Genomic DNA, 18,948 nt, shown 5'->3' with positions numbered 1-18,948 from the left:
TTTTTACCCATAATTTGCCTGAGAAATCTGCATTTTTAAGCCTACATGTCTTACGCTCGGGAAAAAAATGCCCTTTTTCCTTTTATTTACGCGCGAAAAAGTGCCCTTTTTAACATAACTCTCGCGCTAAAGGTGCCCTTTTTTAAAAATTTGCCCACCTAGTCCCAATTTGTGAAAAGATACTATGCCTCTTTCCCAGAGAACGAACCCAGAAGTCCCAAGATCCTACAGCTCAACGTTGAAGGCCTTACGACAGCTAAAATCGACGTCGTACAAAGAATAGCTCAACAACAAATGGCCTTCATTATTATCCTCCAGGAGACCCACTGCCACAGCGCAGCCAGACTAGTGATTTCAAACTACTCACCAGCTGGATCAATCCTTAGAAAGACACACAGCCTAAACACATTTGTCGACCAAAACCTGAATTGGAGTCCTGTCGAATAATTCCCTTCAGACTCTGAATGGTTAAGTGTGAATGTCAACGGCTACAAAATTGTCAACATCTACAAGCCACCTCGTTAGCCATTCACTTCAATGGCTATTCCAGTATACCCCCATTCCTGCCTCTATGCTGGTGATTTTAATTGCTAGCACGTCGACCAGGGCTACCGCATGCCCCCTTGGTGTGGACCTGCCCCGGCCGACTTGGGTTAAGCTTTAACAGAATACGAACAAGAGTCGGCAGCTTCCACTCCAACAGGTAGCCTACAACAAGTGTGGTTTGGCGTGCAAATACGGGGTGTGGAGGAACAAACTGCTGACCATGTCATTCTTGAATGTCCCATTCACAAGGCAGGCACCAAATGGAATGTATGGTATTGCAGCACTGGACTAAGCTACACTCGCCTGCCTTCCCATTACCTGCCCTTCGATTTGAACAACTCTGTCTCATACGAAAAAAGATAAATGGTTACATATTTTCACTTTTCGTCAGTGGCCTTATTCTAGAATATTTCAATAGAGGTTGAAGTTCTGTAGTAAGCTCTTTTGAAATCTTGAAGTTGTTGGTTAGGCGTCTAACTCCGTACACGAAGAAACCGCCAGATGAAGCAGCGCTGGTTCGACTCTCGGGGTGTGCGTTTGAGAAACGCATTTCAAGGACTGCTCTTTATGCAGCGGAACTTAGTGGATGGAATAATTCACAAACAACACTTCAACAAGCGGAAATTTCACTCTGGTCGCTCTCGGCAATCGAGATTGCGGCAGTGATTCAAAGCCTTTACGTTTACAAGCATACCAAACCGCCAGGATTAAGCTCTCGAAGAAGCTTTCTCAGTCAGAGAACAAAGATTCCCGCAATCTATCAGTACACGACCCAACAAAACTGTAGAAAACGGCATTGAAACATTACAATTTAGTCTACCTGCAATGACGAGGCTGCAATCGTAACCCGTATTTGTAATTTAATCTACAGCAATAGTTTCGTAAGTTTGGACAGTAATTGGCGCCATTCCCACAAAAGCAAATAAATTAATAACACGCATGGAGATTAAAATACAGCGCTAAATAGCAAAATGTACAGCACAAATAATAATAGTAGAAAGACGTATCTCAGCTATTAAGTAGGCTAGAAGGCTGCCCAACTTGAGCGACTTTGCATAAACACATTAAACAGTCATTGCAAGCATAATACGGCTACAAGAGGAAGCCTACGACTACCGTCAGGTAGACGCGTCTTTAATATTGCTTGACCGCCAGTATCCGACAAAAGGGATGAAAAGATCTCATCAACAGGTCCGTTGATTTTCCACTTAGGCCACGCGAAAGATAACGAAGCTACAAAGTAGAAGCAATAAAAAGCGTTCATGCGTGTGAAACTTCCAAGAACTTCAAAGATGAACAACGTTAAATAAAAGTTCAACTTACTGAGAAGTTATTCGAGCTTGAAATCATCATCCACAACCGATGGAGACAGTTCCAAAAACTAGTGCACTAAATTTAGGCGAATCAAAAGCTGCAAAGAGGGATCTCCCAATTATGCAAGTACTGTATGCTACGTCTCTTGGATGTGTTTCTGTGATTATCCTATATGTGAAAAAATCCTTTTACGCGCAAGGTTCTATATTTCTTACAAAAACATGTTACAGTAATCAGAAGTATTTCACCATTTTTGTTTCATAATAAGATAAGAAAATAATCACTCAATACCAATTAAAAGTAATATAAACCTAGCTGCCTCTAAAACTATGGCACGACTGAATTAGATTGCCCATTACCTCATTCTTTTCTGCAAAACAACCAAAACAATCGAATCAATTAGGCCAATAGAACCAAAAAACAACGCCATTTTTATGTTAAGAGCGATATGCCCGGCCACAGAACATAACCAACAGGGATATCTAAAAAGGGGGATAGGAAGGCTCGCAGCGATTGCCTTATTCTCGTGACACTACCAGGGCGGTAGTTTGTAGTGCTTTAAACATGCGATTCTTTTTAAAATTGCAGAAAGTTTTGTAGTGCAGTTGGTACAGTCAGCTACAGAAGGCAGTTAGCAAATGTTACGCAGAACATATTTAAAGAATACTTGTTTGGAAAGACAGTTGAAGGGTTACCAGTGAGCTGTTTTTCTTAACAATGCCTTAGCAGTGGGCTAGTTGTAAAGCAAGTATACGGGTAGTTGAATTAACCAGTAACTATGAGCATGCAGTGAATATCCAGGCTTGATGCTAATAGCGCAATGCAGATTATCATAACAAGATTTATCAAATCACTATCAGTGCCAATTGTCATTTTACGATAAACAGAGATTATTTAAGTTAAACAGAAACCCTTCTATTGTCAGACGTAATAAAAGCCTTCGTATCCCCCTTCTTTAGATATCCCTGATAACCACGCATGTTGATACAATGGCGAAAGAAGTTAAGCTAAAAGCAGTAAAATATAAAGACAATGTACGAACCAAGTGATTGTAAACATTTTTCTAGTAACTTTTCAATACCAGATCTCTAAACAAAATGATGCAACGAAAGACTTGGAACGCATTGTTACAAATCCACAAAAATACTTGAAAGTTTCAATGCAGTTTGTGGAATTCCAGAAATAAAGGTTTCAACACAGCACTAAATTGCACTTGACAAAATCAGAGATCTTCAGTAAACGTGAGCTTTTTTTTTCTGTGAAAATATTATTCAACACTCTAAAGTAGCCTCTAATTAAATAAACAGAAGAGTAAAAACTGTATCGAAGCACACTGTGCGTCGGTTCGAAGTAAACCACACAATAACGACGTAAAGTGCCTGGTGTCAAAATTTGGAAGACAGACTAAACAAAGTCTCTCTAAGTTTTCTCACACATGAAAACGCCGATGGACAAAAGAAATCATCGAACAACAACATAGATAATTATGCGAGCAGCAACAGTCCACATATCATCGGGACAGAGTGAGACGGAAAGAGCATATAAAGTACGTCTGTTTAGATACCATATGACGTATGTCGCCAACCTGCACAACGGGATATGACGGTTCTGACTTTCTCCGCTTGGTTCGTATGAAATTACAGAACATTTTATGAGTGCTGCGTAGTGCGTATAGCATATAAGCGCCACCCGGCGGCCATGTGTGCAAAAAACAATGTCCACCGGAAGCGTTTAAAAATATAAAATACTGATAACTCCAAAGTGAAAATTTAGAATAATTTATTAATTATGTTCGGCGTTAAAACTTGTTTTCAAACGCTTACTAAACGTTCAATGTATTTAAGAAGGTTTTATGAATTACTGAAGTTGAAGATGTTACCGTGTATTCGTCTGTGCTTTTAAGTTGGGTTAGATTTTGCAATAAGCTCACAAATGCACTTCAGTTGGCATGTCATGTTACAATATTTCTTGAATAAGACGTCGAAAAGACGTTAGTTAGATCAATACTGAGAAAACATGTCCCGATACAAATAAGCATAGTCTAATAGAACACCAATGTAGTCCAGCTAATCAACAGTACCACAACAAATAACAGAAAAAGCGATACAGAAAAGCAAAGCACCCGACACTGCATTGTACGATGCACTGGCACAGATCAGATTTTCCCAAACAAAATCCGTCGTTTTTGCATTAATTCAACGTCTGTAGACGTTGAATCAATGCAAAAATGACGGATTTTGTTATCTGGGTTTTTGCCAGTAATGTCACATAAACGACCTAAACGAGTAAAACAATACGAAGAGTTAACTGCGATGCCAAAGTCATTGCAACTTTTGCAAAACTTAGCGTTGCAGTAACAGCATCAACAAATACTGACGAAAACAAAATTTGTTTTTCGTAAAAAGTATGAATAAACCTGTCGTTTGGAATGCACAACAAATATTAAAAAGTAGAAGCTATTGCTTTTCCTGCTAGTTAGCAAAAAACATGTATAGGTGCCAACAACGATTTAAGCAGATTACCTCACAGCAAACCTTACCAGTTTAAGGGTTGAATGCACCAACAGTAGATAATTCATGGATTAAGAAAACTGGTCGATTAAGAAGTTTAATTCGAGGACTGTACTTCGCTTAATGCACTAACCGCAATCCGCTGATTAAAACCCGGGATTACTCAATTAATTAATCAGATGGTTAGCTTAATCGCCTGCCTAAAAATCCGCCATTGAAGCATCCAACGAGTCACCAACAATTCTCTACTATTTTAAACTCATGCTGACACGATCGATTTCCTAAAGCTAGTTTGACATTTTTTTCAATGAATTTCTTGACAAAACCAAGGATCCACAGTTTTGTACCGAAACAAGCTTGAACACTAATCCTCCCAACTTGATAGTGGTCTTTTTTTCTATTCTACACAAATTGAACGAAAAATGATAAAAATAAATCGACGTGAAATTCGATTGATACACATAATATTGCGTGGATTGGATTGAAAATAGTCGATATGAAAAATCCAATCTTTTAATCTGAGATCCGAAACAAGTCCAATCAGGATATTTCAGATGGAAACACTTATCCAGCAGTTTCTGTGTTCACACAAGGGAAAACGTCAAAAAACGATTATGTGAAAACACGAAACACCTCGCATAAAAAATACTTGTAGATAGTGATCACTGAGGAGACGGAATTCTACTCAGCAAACCGTGCGAGCAGAGAGCAGTCATATACGAGACAAAGAAAAAACGAGAAAAGGATAAATTAACAGTTTTCTTAATTTGACACTGACTTGGTATCGGAGCGATATTGGTCGTCGCAGCACAACATACATTGAAAACAGGACACATCGCAGAGATCAAAATGACATTTTTACATTGCTTAAATGCCTGATGACATTGAAGTAATGAAAAAAATATTAACTTTTATATAACAAAATTTCGTTTGCAATAAACGAAATATGTGCAAAGTGAATTGTGTATTCAGCGTGACTCGGTACATTTACATCAATATAATGTATCATTCAACCTAACAATAACGGGCACAACGAGTTTAACAAGATTTCAAACAAGTATCCAGAAAGAACAAATGATTTAACAAAAGAAAACTCATCGGTTGCTGCGCGGACGTTGACGGATATTTCGCAGGCAACAACATAAAAAAACAACAACTGTTCAAGTCCCGCGTATGCATTAGGGGTCTGTACTACCAAAGGCACTGGTTAAACTGAGGAGCGCAACGATAGCACGATCTGTTGAGAATACAAACAAACACAAAAAAGGCTTCGATGCTGTCTATAGTGATTGCACACGACCGTACCATTTCAAAGTTCAACCGGCTCTTGCAGTTATAAGTCTTTGGAGGTTACCGCTCAACTCTACGAGGCAAACCAGGAAAATAACTTTCCTCTTGCTCGTATGAGATCTGCGCAACAGTATGTAAGCTATGGTGCATCTGACATGCCAAAATGAATGCATGGTAGCCAAGTGACCAAGATTGTCGTTAGGTACAAAACATGCGACAACATTTTTTCTAGTTTAGCAAGTAGGCCATTAAAATAACTGTATACTTCAAGGGCAGATTACACCTTGTCTGAAGCACGCATTTGCCTTGACGCAGTGTAGGGACGAAGGAGTGCTTGAATCACAGACCAGCTTATTCTTCTACACAGGAAGGTTTTGTAATAAACATATAAAATAGGAAGTAGTGATGGAAAATAACTATTCAAACTGTAGTATTCGTGGCATTAACAAATTGTCTAACATCTAAGTCCACGTCTCCGGGAATGATTCCCAACCGCTTGAACGCATCCAAGGCACCGATGACAGCGCTGAAACAAAAATATTATAACGTGTTGGGTAAACACTAAACAAGCTGCCACTTCAATTGATAGCAATGGCAATTATATATCATTTAAAGCGTGAACATAACATGCTACGATAGCTTGTAGAACAAAACGACAATAGCGAAAGAAAAACCCTGCATGATTGTTTCAGTCCATAGAGAAGTGATCTCAAAGAAAAGATGAGACTAAATGATGAAACTTTTTCGTTCATGCTTCGCAGTTGAACATTTGAAATAACTGCGGAGAAAGGTAAGAGCGCCAATCTAGGAGTCTTCTTTTAAGCATGTCACTAAGTGCAGTGTCGAGACACAACGGCGTGCTTACGACTAGCGTCGAACCGAAACCTCCCGAATATCGATCAGACGCACTCCCCATTGGCCCACGCAATTGACGTTCGAACAATTTCGCACTTACGTCAAACCGAGCATGCTACGTCACTTGTTATGTGGGAAACAATGCATTCGCGCGGCGGACAACATGTAGAAAGGAAACGCGGTTACCTTGGTAGCAAGCGGAAAACCCCAGACAACAAAATAACGGTCTTTTCAGTCTAGGGCGGTAGAAGTACTTACGCTGACACGCCGACGATGATCAATATGTAATCCAATATCCTCATCCCATTAGTCATTTCACTGAAATTTAGAAAAAGGTGTTAGTACTGTTGCAGAATATTGTCTAAATGCAGTAGTTACTTGAAATAGTAAGTTACATAGCACTTACATTGTACAAATCCTGTGGCACGCGTGAAGGTTTCAAATCAAATAGTATTGCAACAAGCTGTTTGAATTTTGGAATTAAATAAACAAAATGGCTGCATCAAACCACGGTCACATTTCACACAGAAAATAATTCCTTGACAGATCAACGACAAGTAATTCAGAATAAAATCTTGTGATATCATTAGATTGATATTTGTGAACTTGATTGTTTAATCATGTGACATTAATTTCCAACGTGTCGCTTTGTGACGCAACGAGTCACGTGATTTTCATCTCTTACGCACACTGACAACGTAAGCAAGAAGAGGCATGGCTGCTAACCTTTTAAATATCTTGAGATGGAACACAGCTGGCATCACAAAGGCGAGAGGGCTACAGCAAACAGCTCCTACCAGAGACATCAAGGTGGAGAAGGATGGGATCACAAGGACAATGAGAGCAGTGATGACGACCATCCCAGCTCGCAGAACATTCTAGAGACATCAGGATGACAATTTTTGCGTTGATCGCCACTTAACGGCTGAGTGTGATGAGAACCTTATTCTTCAGTTCCCGAAGCTCAGCAACGGAGTATGGGACAGCCTTGTACATCGCTTAACTTTAAGTCGTTACAGATAGTGCTCTAATTTGCATTCATCAAAAACTGGCATGTGCGCACCCACAACAATCTAATCTCTTAACATAACTTATTAAAGAATCGATTTCGCTATAATGATAGCATCTTCAGTTTATTCAAATAGAATTGTTAAGTGAGTTAATGAAATGGTAATGTTAAAGAAAACTAACTTAAAGTCTGGTGCAAGACAAGCAATAAGGTTGTCATAAAACAGCATCAGTTTGATTATAAAGCAATCACTCGAGCAGGACAGTTTCACCACGATGAAAGTTAGATGTGAGGTGTTGGCCTAACATTGTTTATGAAATGAAGTATAAGACTTACGCCAGCCATGTACGATGAAAATACTTTGTTCGTTCGCTGTTCAATGATTCGGACCACTGGAAACATCATGACTGGATACGTAAAGAACAATGAAAAGCAAAGGCATAACTTGACCAGAAGAGGAAAGACCCCTGATGAAAGAAACATTACAGTGGCTTGTTAAATAAAATTGTTTGCAAACGAAACACGACGGAGCTGAAACTGTTATCTCACTTCTGAAGTCCAATACTTTTATGAGCCTCAAAACACCCAGTCTTCAGGCGTAATTCGAACACTGTAATGTTGTGCGTCATTTTTGGGCTTTACCGATAAAACCAAAGAACGAGATTTTTGAGTACATTGAAGTTTGATTTGCCGAATAGAAACTTCAGTAATGGGCAGATAAAAACTTCAAACTTCTTGGTAAAGCGCAAACATGACGCACAATAATACCGTGCTTGATTTTGGTGTCTTTAAAAATAGCAGCTCAGTATAAAAACAAAAAACACCCAACCTGGTGGAAGGTTCAAAGTGATGATGGCGTTTGTCTCTTCGCCGAATGACTGAAAATAATGAGCAAAGAGTTACTAAGTTGCAAGGCACTTATTTGAATAAACCAGGTAGCAAATCAGTCGTTGTTTACATTAATTCAACATCTGGAAAAATGTCTGATTTGCTGTATGGAAACTTCTATGCATCATACTATAGCGAGAAATATGGATCTCTTTCACAACTGTTTGAAATGCTGCATATACCATAGTTGCAGACTTGAAAATCTCAGTCATTTTCGACAAACCCCAATGGAGTCCTGAACTAGAACTTGAAAAAACTCCATTGAGTTGAGAGGTCAACCAACCAGCAAAATTGGTCAAAAATCGTTTACGTTGATTCAACGATTGCAGACGTTGATCGGTTTTGTTAGCTGGGAAACCCACTACCCGGCGAGTTTTCTTTTAGATTGATTTCACTTCTGCAGACATCGAAGCAATGTAAAGAAAACTGATTTGCTTGCTGGGTATTTGCTGACAAACAGCTCATTTAAACAAATTTGCATAAGACAAAAGAAGGTATTGCGTCCAAGTTTTGCCCTATGCAAATGCCATGCACTTCTACGATTAAGTTGAGATTGCATATTTGCTGTACACGAAGTTGAAATCTACGAGAATCATCGAACTCAAACTTGCAAAAAAGTAATAGTTTGTAAGCTTAATAAAATCGATACCACCCACAGCCCAGGGCATTCACGGCAAATCAGTACTTTTTGCGTTGATTCAACATTTGGAGATGCCGAGTTAATGTCAAAAAGAGCTGTTTTGCCAGCAGAGATTCAGCAAAGCATTCCTATCGGATCAACTCTTCACCGAGCAAAGCAAATTGATGCTAAGAAACGCTACTCGTTTGAGCTTGACGTGTGTCCATCATGAAATAAGCTCGTATCAACATATTGAATGTGAACTGCATTACCAGGTAACCACAAACACCGAATAAAATATAGAGGGTGGTGATGAGTAAGATGGCCAGCTTGAATATCCTGCAAAAGAAATTTTTAAATTAATACTTTGCAAGTTGCCTATCAAAGTACCAGAAATCAGGAAATAAACATTGTACAAAAAATATCTTTTTAAAGCTATTCTGTCCTGTCTGTCCGTATAGTTTGAACTTGAAACACTAACCTGCGAAATTTTGGTCGAACTTCAGAAGACATGGAACCTTCCAACGACAAAATCATTCCCGCTCCCTATACGAAGCATACATGAACGTTAGTCTTGGTGTTCCACACATATTCTACGAGTATTCTCACAAAGTTGCTGAACTTTTAATCATAGCATCAATCTAATTTGTACAGTAGATGATTTTCCTCTGAGACTTCGACAGTTTAAGATTTGCAATTCTAGGAATGTTCCTTTTTTAATTTCCGATTTTTCTAATACGTACCTATCTATGACCAATTAATCGAGAATAAGTTTGCCCAAAGTTTATCGGTGGATCAGTAATTGACTATGTGCTAAAAATTGATGTGCTATAGAATTCATAAAACTGATGTCGTATAATTAAATTTAAATGATATATAACAAAATGAAAACAACTACAACAAGTTTCCCGAACTGTCAGTAACCTCAACAAACACCACAGTTCTTAACTTATGAAAAGATCAAAAAATAGAAATAGTCTTTTAGAAATTGCTTACAAAATATGACATAGCTAGCCGTAACTCTAAAGGCCATGTCCGAGCAAATTATCTGTATAACAAGGCGATTTTCTTTTAGGTGCATCCAACCCTTAGTCCCAAAACTGGCGCAAATCGAATCGCCACAATTTAATCACTAGTTAAAATAATGAAAAGCCGTTGCAAAAGTGAAAATATTAATTATTGAGACATGGAAATAATTACAGGCATAACGTTTACCTCGTAGCAGTATACAGCCATGCCAGCAAAGAACGGAAATCCTGCTAGATCTATTTCCTTAGGGTGAACACTAAAAAGAAAGACCACGACGTAAGCTTTAAACTCTGCAGGTGATTATAGCACTGAAGATGCCGCAGTATAACATTTCAAAGGTCGATCAGTATAACTGTTGGGTTTAAAATGATTGCAAGAGCGATTTCACATAGTATGAAAATGGTGTCCGACGTTTTCTTCGTAAACAGTTCTTCGTAAAGCAATTCTTCGTAAGCAATTTTTCGTAAAACAATTCTTCGTAAAGTTAATTCTTTGTAAAACAATTCTTCCCAAAGCATTTATTCGTGCATGCAATGGAGATTTGATGTATACGAAGAAATGGTTTACGAAAAATTCTTTTACGGATTTCATTTCACCAACAACTGTTTACGAACAATTGTTTTACGAAGAATTGCTTAGGAAGAATTGCTTTAAGAACAATTGTTTTACGAAGAATTGCTTAGGAAGAATTGCTTTACGAAGAATTGTTTACGAAGAATTCGCCTATAACCTATGAAAATGATGTGCAATGGTGAATACTTGAGACAAAAAAATTGAAACCACGAATTGGCTCATGTTTTCAAGCACTGGTCTTCAACTAATGGATGTTTTCAAATAATAGTATGGTGATGAGTGTACAACAATTGTTAAGCCATGCACATTGCACAAATGCAATAATCAATTTGTATTTTGACATACCTGACAGTATGACTTTCTTCAAAATCAAACCAAAACACAATTGAATATGCGAATACGTTCGCAAAATCTGCAAAAATGCTGAGACAGAAAAAAAACCTCGTTAGTTGGTTCGGTGAAAATGATAAAGATCGAGCAGTATGCTCATAGACTATAGCGCACTATGTCTTACGCCCATGGCAAACAATTCTATTGTATTGCGACTACGACATAGTTCAAACTGAAGTCAAATACAGCTGTATGACCGCTTAGTTAAGTTTTCGTGCATAATCTACCTGGAGTTATGTCGTGCCGAGACTTCACATGAAGCTTGAATCTATTATACCAACCATAATTTCGTGTATCATTCAACACTTACACTGCGATTGCACACTAATAACAACGACTGATAAACAACAGAAATACCAAATCATAATACCAAAACAAAACAAATACAAGGGGTAACATTCCTTTCCGATAGAAGGTAACCCAGAAACTATCTTTACTGGATTTGCCATGAATATTGCTTTGTCATTTGTTTGGAAATTTATTTCACGGAATGTTTTTTTTTTTAATAAGAGAAAGTCAAATGGAAATGGAGTAAGATGGTATGGACATGTGATAAGGAGGGAGGAAGGAAGTTTTCTTAGAAAGGCACTAGATCTAAAGGTGGATGGGAAGAGGAAATGCGGTCGTCCAAGAAGAACGTGGAAACAACAAGTGAAGGATGAATTTAAAAAAGTCGGACTGAAGGAGGAAGATGCAAGGGACAGGGTGAAATGGAGAAAAGGGATTAAAACAATTGCTGCGCGGAAACAATCGGCCACCCCCACTAGTGGGGAACAAACCGACGATGGATTATGATACTGATGATGAAGTCAACGCATAAAGTCTGTAAAAATTATTACGAATACATTCCAGAAAATCCATCTATAACAAGAATTACTAACTGCTCATTTTTCATACCTGAATATAGCCAGCTTGTGAAGATGTCTCAAAAAGCAAAGCAAACACAAAGGAAGCAGCATGCTGACAAGGACATAACGTTGAATATGAGATCCGGAAGAAAATGATGATTCAGCATCACCAGGAGCTGTAGTGACTTCAGGGCTTTGAACAGAAAAGTACTGGGCCGTGTTTTCGATGATAAATATTAAATATGCGCAGCAAAAGCCTGCAATTGGTAATATTGCGACTTAATTATTGCATATTATTTTTAAAACTACAATTAAGATTCACAAAATTTCCATACACTTTCCTTGTTACGACACACATTTAATGTTTTATACTTGCCGACCATTTCGTCAAACCGTTGAGAAACAAAAAACATGAATCCAACAATAAATAACATCAACACAATGCCACAAAAAGAATGCTCAACGCTAAACAGAGTAAGTTCAGGTAAACAAAATCACAATTATTAATGTACCATAGCTATTACAGACTGCTTTACCCTAAAAGAAGATGTTCAGAAGGCTTTAATTTAAATATAAATGGCTAAAATCTATTTGAATGAGAATACTTTGAAGATATATATCTCCTTAAAGAAGATCAGGCGAAAACGTAGAGATTGCAAATAAAGTATAACTTTCATGGATTGATCACTTGCATTTGGAGATAATGAGAATTATAAATTCGATTTTAGATCCAAATTTGCAATAAAAGCAAAACGCACAATTACTTAATGTCGACATGGTTGTTGCTATTGATAAAATGTTCATATGCTATAACCTGTTTGTGAAACAATTATGGCCACGTCGACCAACGTTGACCCAACCTTTCCATAAGCAAAATAACCAACATCTCCGTACCCGATTTCATGTTCAACAGCTTCATTAACTTTCTGAAAAACCCAAGAAACTTTCACTTGCATAAATGCAGTAAAAACACTGCAAGTTTCTAAAAATAGTGAAAACATTATAGCAGGGTTCCCACACATTTTTTATAAACAAATTCCCTACTTTTTCAATACTAATTCAATACTAAATTTTAAAAATTCCCTACCTAATTTCGATCTAAATTGCGCATTAACAGTGTTAAATCAATGAAAAATTCTGTGCTGTATTATTTCTAAACACGATCATGCATAGCATAGGTTTAAAATTGTAGCCTATATCCGAACTCTATTACATCCGAATCAGTATGAAAAAATAATAATGTCAAAAGATTCCTGTTTGAACAAAAAACTGTTTTGTTTTTTTCAAAAGACCCAAACTGAAACCAGTCGGGATAAACTGTCACATTTATACTGAAATTACAATTCAAAGCTTCATTAAATAGGACGGGACAACCTGCCATAAGTCAAACTAAAACAATTAAAATTCACACCACTAGCAAAAATGAAATAAGTAAAAAGCTACTGAACACTGAATCACAAAAACATTTAAAGTAGGGATGTGCCGATTACAAAATTTTTGCCGATGCCGATTCTTGTGCATCAATAAGCGAAAAAAGAAAAACATCTTGTAAAGAAATTAGTATTGTTTTCGAACGCAGAGTTGCAGCCAATCTTGTTGCTTAGCAAACACTTGAAGATTACAAGGTAGCTGGTTTGACGTTTGCCCAATCACACGATTGTTTGTTGAGCGCATTAAGCGTAATAGGCCTATACTTGGAATTTACTTCTCTCTGCTTAGTAAATTAACATTAAGCAACTTTCAGTGACTACAACTTTTACAACGATTAAACAATAATTGCAAAGAACATTTCCGCTTTTTAATATTTCCGTTTTGAAAGCTCTGACAAAAGCACGCAAAATTTTATTGAAAATTGTTTTATGGTAGGGGAAGGTGGGGTTAGTTGAGTCAGTGGGTTAGTTGAGTCACCATTGTTTTCTGACTAACCAAGCATGACTTTGTGAAGATTAATTGCTAGAAACAATAAGCATTATGGGTAACTGCGTCCATCTTGCTTTAGCAGCCGTGCATGTTATACAGGTTATACAGTCAGCAAAATGCCATTTTTTGGACTAAAAAGTAAATATTTTCAGCTCAAAGTTGATTGGGATGCTGAAGCTATGCTAGGCGTAAGCGAAGATAGCGTCAAAGTTTCATGTAGTTTATAGCTATCTTAAGCACAGTACATTTGTGTAAGACCGATAAAGCTTTACGTATAAATAATATGTTCAATAATTGTCATGAGGAAGGTTTGGGGTTGGTTGAGTCAATAGCTGCAGGGTTAGTTGAGGCAGTGACTCAACTAACCCTACCTCAAGTTGCAGGCTGCTGAAATCTTACTTCTAAATTTAAATTGCTAAACGTGCATTATTAAATCAGTTACTTGGACAAAATGAGCTATTATTTGATTAAAATTATCCATTAGGCCTACTTTTCTGTTTAGTTTTACACCCTCACACATCTCATTAATTACAGCCTTTGGACAGGGCTGTGTATGGCCCGTTTAAGGCCTACTACAACAGAGCATTGAGTTCCTGGCAAATAAATAATCCTGGGAAGGCTTGTAGTAGGCTATATATGATGTGGCTGGCATTACAAACCAAGCCTATGAAAATGCTTTTTCCCACAAAAATATTGCTGCCGGTTTTGAGAACAGGGATGTATCCTGTGTACAGAGACATTTTCACTGACATAGATTTTGCTCCATCAGAAATGACCAACCGACCTTTAGAGTTACGTGTTGGGATTTAAGCTGAAAACTGTGCTTCAGAAATCAATGAACACATGGATCAGTTGTCCGCAACCTTCGAAACACCCAACATTAGTGCTGCACATCAAGATTGTTCCAGCGTAACTTCTGTTCGGAATTCAGCTAGTTCAGAGACCACTTATATGTCTCCAATGGAAATACTTCCAATTTTGCCAAATTTGGTTCGCGAAGCAATACAATGTGGCCAGCGGGAAAAGCATTAAAAGTATTAGATTTCACGTCACTAATTTCGATAGAATGTGTGAAAGTTGGGTCTAAGCGGTATGAAGACTTTTTTTAGAGAAATGGCATGAAGTAGGGCGAAATCGAGAGAAATTAGGGCCTGGTTGCGGTAAAGACCTATTTTTATTTTCTTAGAGAAACGACATAAAGTCGGGTAAAATAACTGAGGAAAATTTGGGTCTGGTTGCAGTGAAGACTCTTTTTTCAGGGAAACACTGTGAAAACGGGCGAATTTGGGGTCATGTGGCCCGCCTGGTATTGTTAATAAATTTTGTGGCCCACAGTACAAAGTAGGTTATTACCCACTCCTGAATACAACAAACGTTCATTGATGGTATAGATCAGAGATGCCAGATGGGAGCGGTGCCCAATATAGACCCAAAAAGTTATGCACCTCATGAATGCCATTGCGCCTCAACTAACCCCACCCACTGACTCAACTAACCCTGCCTGCGGGGTTGGTTGAGTCAAACCGTGCTCTATGTTTGAGGTAACAAAAATGGCAATTAAACATGAGATAGCATTTTGATAAACGGGAAGTAGCAAGCATACTTCATTACCTTTGTTTCACTTAGAGTTTCATAGGTGTATCTACAATAGGTAAAAAAATATAAGGAAAAATCTGAAACATGACTCAACTAACCCCACCTTCCTAGCATGTTAAACAGAAAGAACGTGGAAAATCGCCAAGTCAGGTTTTTCCTTTAGTATCCCTTTAAGCGCCAAAATTATTATTTTTAACAGCGGATTCCCAAGTCCAGATAAATGGTTATGTAATATGTAGGCTATAGGTCTACGTGTAGGCCTATGCAAAAACAAACTACCGAACACCTCTTTTTTAAAATCCCCGGAAAAATTTGCAGATCTATCTTTTGATTCTAAGTTGTGGCTTGATTTTTCTGGAAAAAAGTTTCACACTTTTTGGCTTAGCCGAACGTTAGAGCGGAATATTCACCATTATATGGCTCAGCAGTAACCGCACTCCTGCCGTTAATCTCCATGTAGGCTATGTGTGTGTCAGTGTTTTCAACGTTGATAAAATACCGTTCCAGCGTAAGTTACATTGAAACTGCCTTGAAACCAGCATTGACAAACATCAGGCCAAGACCAGGCTTGCTTTGTAGCAGAGAACAGTCGCACCCATCAGTCCATCATACTGAACAAATGTGTTTACTTTTTGATTTTGTTTCCAGCAGGCTACAAGTAGTAGGCTTCGATTACAGATAACTTGTTGTTAGTTTTCGTTTAAATTAAGCCTATCAATAAATCCTATCAAAAACGTTTATTTTGCATTGTTTATCCTTTTAACTGTAAAGGGTCGCGGAAAATTTTAGGAGATTAAAAGGGGTCCCGAGCAAAAAAGTTTGGGAAGACCTGAACTAGCCTACACGTAGTTGGGTTAGTTCTCCTACCATCTGACCACATAGTCACTGAACATCAGCTATTAACCTAGGCCTAGCTTACCAGCACTCCACGTCTGAACAACGGCAGGCACTTCTGTAATTGTGATCAATTAAATCAGTAAAACCATGCTGGATGGATTGACCTTAGAACCCAAACACAAACTCAGAAAACCGCTTGGTGCAGTAGTGATTTATTTTAACAGCTGACCCAGCTGACAAGGACGGTATTGTACGGTATCCGGTTTAATCCAGTCCATATCGCATGATTTTTTATCTACAATTTAGTCATCAAGGTTTTCCATACTTTTTCAATACCATGAGGAGGTTTCACGTAATTCCCGACTTTTTCCCGGTCTGGAAAACGGGTTTTCAAATTCCCTACTTTTTCCCTACTTTCCCGACTGCGTGGGAACCCTGTTATAGTCTAACAATTTACATGTCATCATCTGCAATGGCTAAACTGGAATTAAACAGACATGTTACTACGCATTATAAATAGTATTATAAACACAAAAGTAGAGAATAATATATTACAGTATAATTGAAGTATAAGCTGTAAAGTACTAAGGCTCCATGTTCTTAATCATATTGCAATTATAGTAGATGATGGAAACCCACAAAAATATAAATGCCATTTAACCCTTAAAGCCCTTTGTTTTTATGAATGAAATTGGTGTATGGCCTTGGGTTTCACAAGAAACTCTGTTGCACTTTATATTGCAGTAGATAATGGATCCAGACCTCTCAGCTCTTTTATTTTTCCAGCGACCAAGCATGGCTTACCAGAGCTCTTACCCGGAAGCCAAATTCTCGCGCTCGGCAACCAAAATAAAAATCCGGTAATTAATATCATGCTTTTGCGCTCATTAAAAAAGGCAACAAAGCAAATACGGCCATGAAACATATTTGCAGTTGTATTGAAGTGTACAGCTTCCTAAGTAGGTGTAGAGCTACCGTTCAAGTTTTTATAGGTCGATGCTTAGACATTTTGCGACACTTTTTATCAGTAATATTTCTGGTCGACGTGTGAAACACATCGCCTTGTTTATGAAAAGGTTGTGATTATGAGTGAAAAGAAAAAAACTTTCATGAACAAACGGGAGTGGAAAAAATTCAAATACCAGCGGAGAGGAAAAAATGTTGGCTGGTGGAAGCTGGTGATCAAACATGGCCTACCGACGCATTATTTTCAAAGGCAATTTAACAATGACTAGCCTCCACAGGGAGCTTAGAAGCCGGGAGTTTAGCAGCATGTGGATCATATTTTTTTGACAAACATAGCATGAAATTTTAGTTTTATTAACACCAAGCTGAATAACATTATTATGAAAATAATTAATTTTACAATGTTCATGTATATTGCATAAAGTAATTTCTAGAAACGCAGTTGTGACTATATATCAAAAAAACATATATATATACCTTTTTTGGAACATAATCTTTTGTACCACCATTTTTAACGGGTTCCATTGATATAAGAGAAGTAGTTTGCTCTGAGGTATCTACAGTCCAATGCTCAGAAGATTGGGATCGAACCATTCTAACATTATGTGCTTCCATGTATTCTTTGCAATCAATGAGCAAGAGCATGGCACACACACTAAGCAAGCCACAGTAACATAAGATTAGTTTGTAATCATGAACAATATCCTTAATGGAACTGGATAGTCAACATTATGTAGGTATGATTGTCTCATCATTCTATAAATGGCAAATTTGACACTAAAAAAAAAACAGCAAAAATATTTAATATTAATTTGTCTGACTAGTGTCCTAAATGCGTAGCACTGTTCGGTTTGAACGATCTGTGCAAGTAGATACAATTAAAAATGTTTCACAACACATAGCGATTGTAAAGTTCATTCAAACATATATTACCGTATATATAAAAGTTATTTTGTCCTGTTGTTTATCAGAAGTTACACATTACTGAGATTCATTATTGATTAGAAAACAATGTGACAAGATTCAACAGTTTTCTTTTTAATTCAGCAGTCACTATACATTACATATGATAATTCGATTAGAATTAAATAGATATTCTTTGATATATATTTGATATTCTTTGATATATATTTGATATTCAAAACACAATAGACCAATGCTGTACCTTAAATATCCCACAACAGTCATTATGAAGATTCCTTCCAATATTCCAGCCTAAGAATAAGAAACCAGTTGCATTAAAACACAGGTATTAAATAATTTTCATGATTGCGGAACCGTAGTAAAGTTTAAAATATTAATATGTCATAACACCTTTTTTGTGGGATAAAAACACTAATATTGAAAGAATTTCACTCAATTTTGTTGCTTGTTTGTGATACACAAATATTCTTGAAAAGTTTCTGCATAACTACTGACTACTACAAAGAATAACGATTCAATGGCAAAGATAAAATATGTCTGAATTAAAATGAACAACTCTGGCATTGTGTAGTTTCAACACAAAAACTTTTCAAACTAATTACCTCCTTGAATGCAAATGGAAGACCCAATACTCCAGCACCAATAAAAGATATAAATATATTCCCAAAGACTTTAGGGATACTTTTTGTTCCTCCTCCTGACCCATGCATGCTTGCATATACGTAATGAACAAGATTCACAAACAAAAATCTCGGCTAGGATTATAGACAGTGTATAAAAAATGCAGAAAGTTTTGATTACTATACTTATAAAAACCTTTAAAATATGGTTGAA

The 18,948-nt window shown here is 37.3% G+C and overlaps 1 protein-coding gene across 1 annotated transcript; it reads right to left on the bottom strand.

Annotated features, from left to right (window-relative positions):
- Positions 1-1,389: 1,389 nt before the first annotated feature.
- LOC145779491 (uncharacterized) lies at positions 1,390-18,839 on the bottom strand. Its single transcript, XM_082591094.1, has 14 exons — positions 18,717-18,839; positions 18,356-18,405; positions 17,668-17,845; positions 12,686-12,797; positions 11,921-12,128; positions 10,979-11,056; positions 10,247-10,316; positions 9,513-9,577; positions 9,304-9,370; positions 8,354-8,402; positions 7,861-7,991; positions 7,242-7,393; positions 6,774-6,833; positions 1,390-6,186 (listed from the first exon to the last, which is right to left on the bottom strand). Exons 1-14 carry the CDS (start codon positions 18,822-18,824, stop codon positions 6,081-6,083), a joined length of 1,434 nt encoding a protein of 477 aa, XP_082447220.1. The 5' UTR covers positions 18,825-18,839; the 3' UTR covers positions 1,390-6,080.
- Between the last annotated feature and the right edge of the window lie 109 nt (positions 18,840-18,948).

The sequence above is a fragment of the Aplidium turbinatum genome, chromosome 11 (assembly GCF_918807975.1).
Source record: "Aplidium turbinatum chromosome 11, kaAplTurb1.1, whole genome shotgun sequence".
NCBI classification, from domain to species: Eukaryota; Metazoa; Chordata; class Ascidiacea; order Aplousobranchia; family Polyclinidae; genus Aplidium; species Aplidium turbinatum.
The sequence above is the reverse complement of the archived record's forward strand: the minus strand, read 5'-3'. Positions and strand labels throughout refer to the sequence as shown.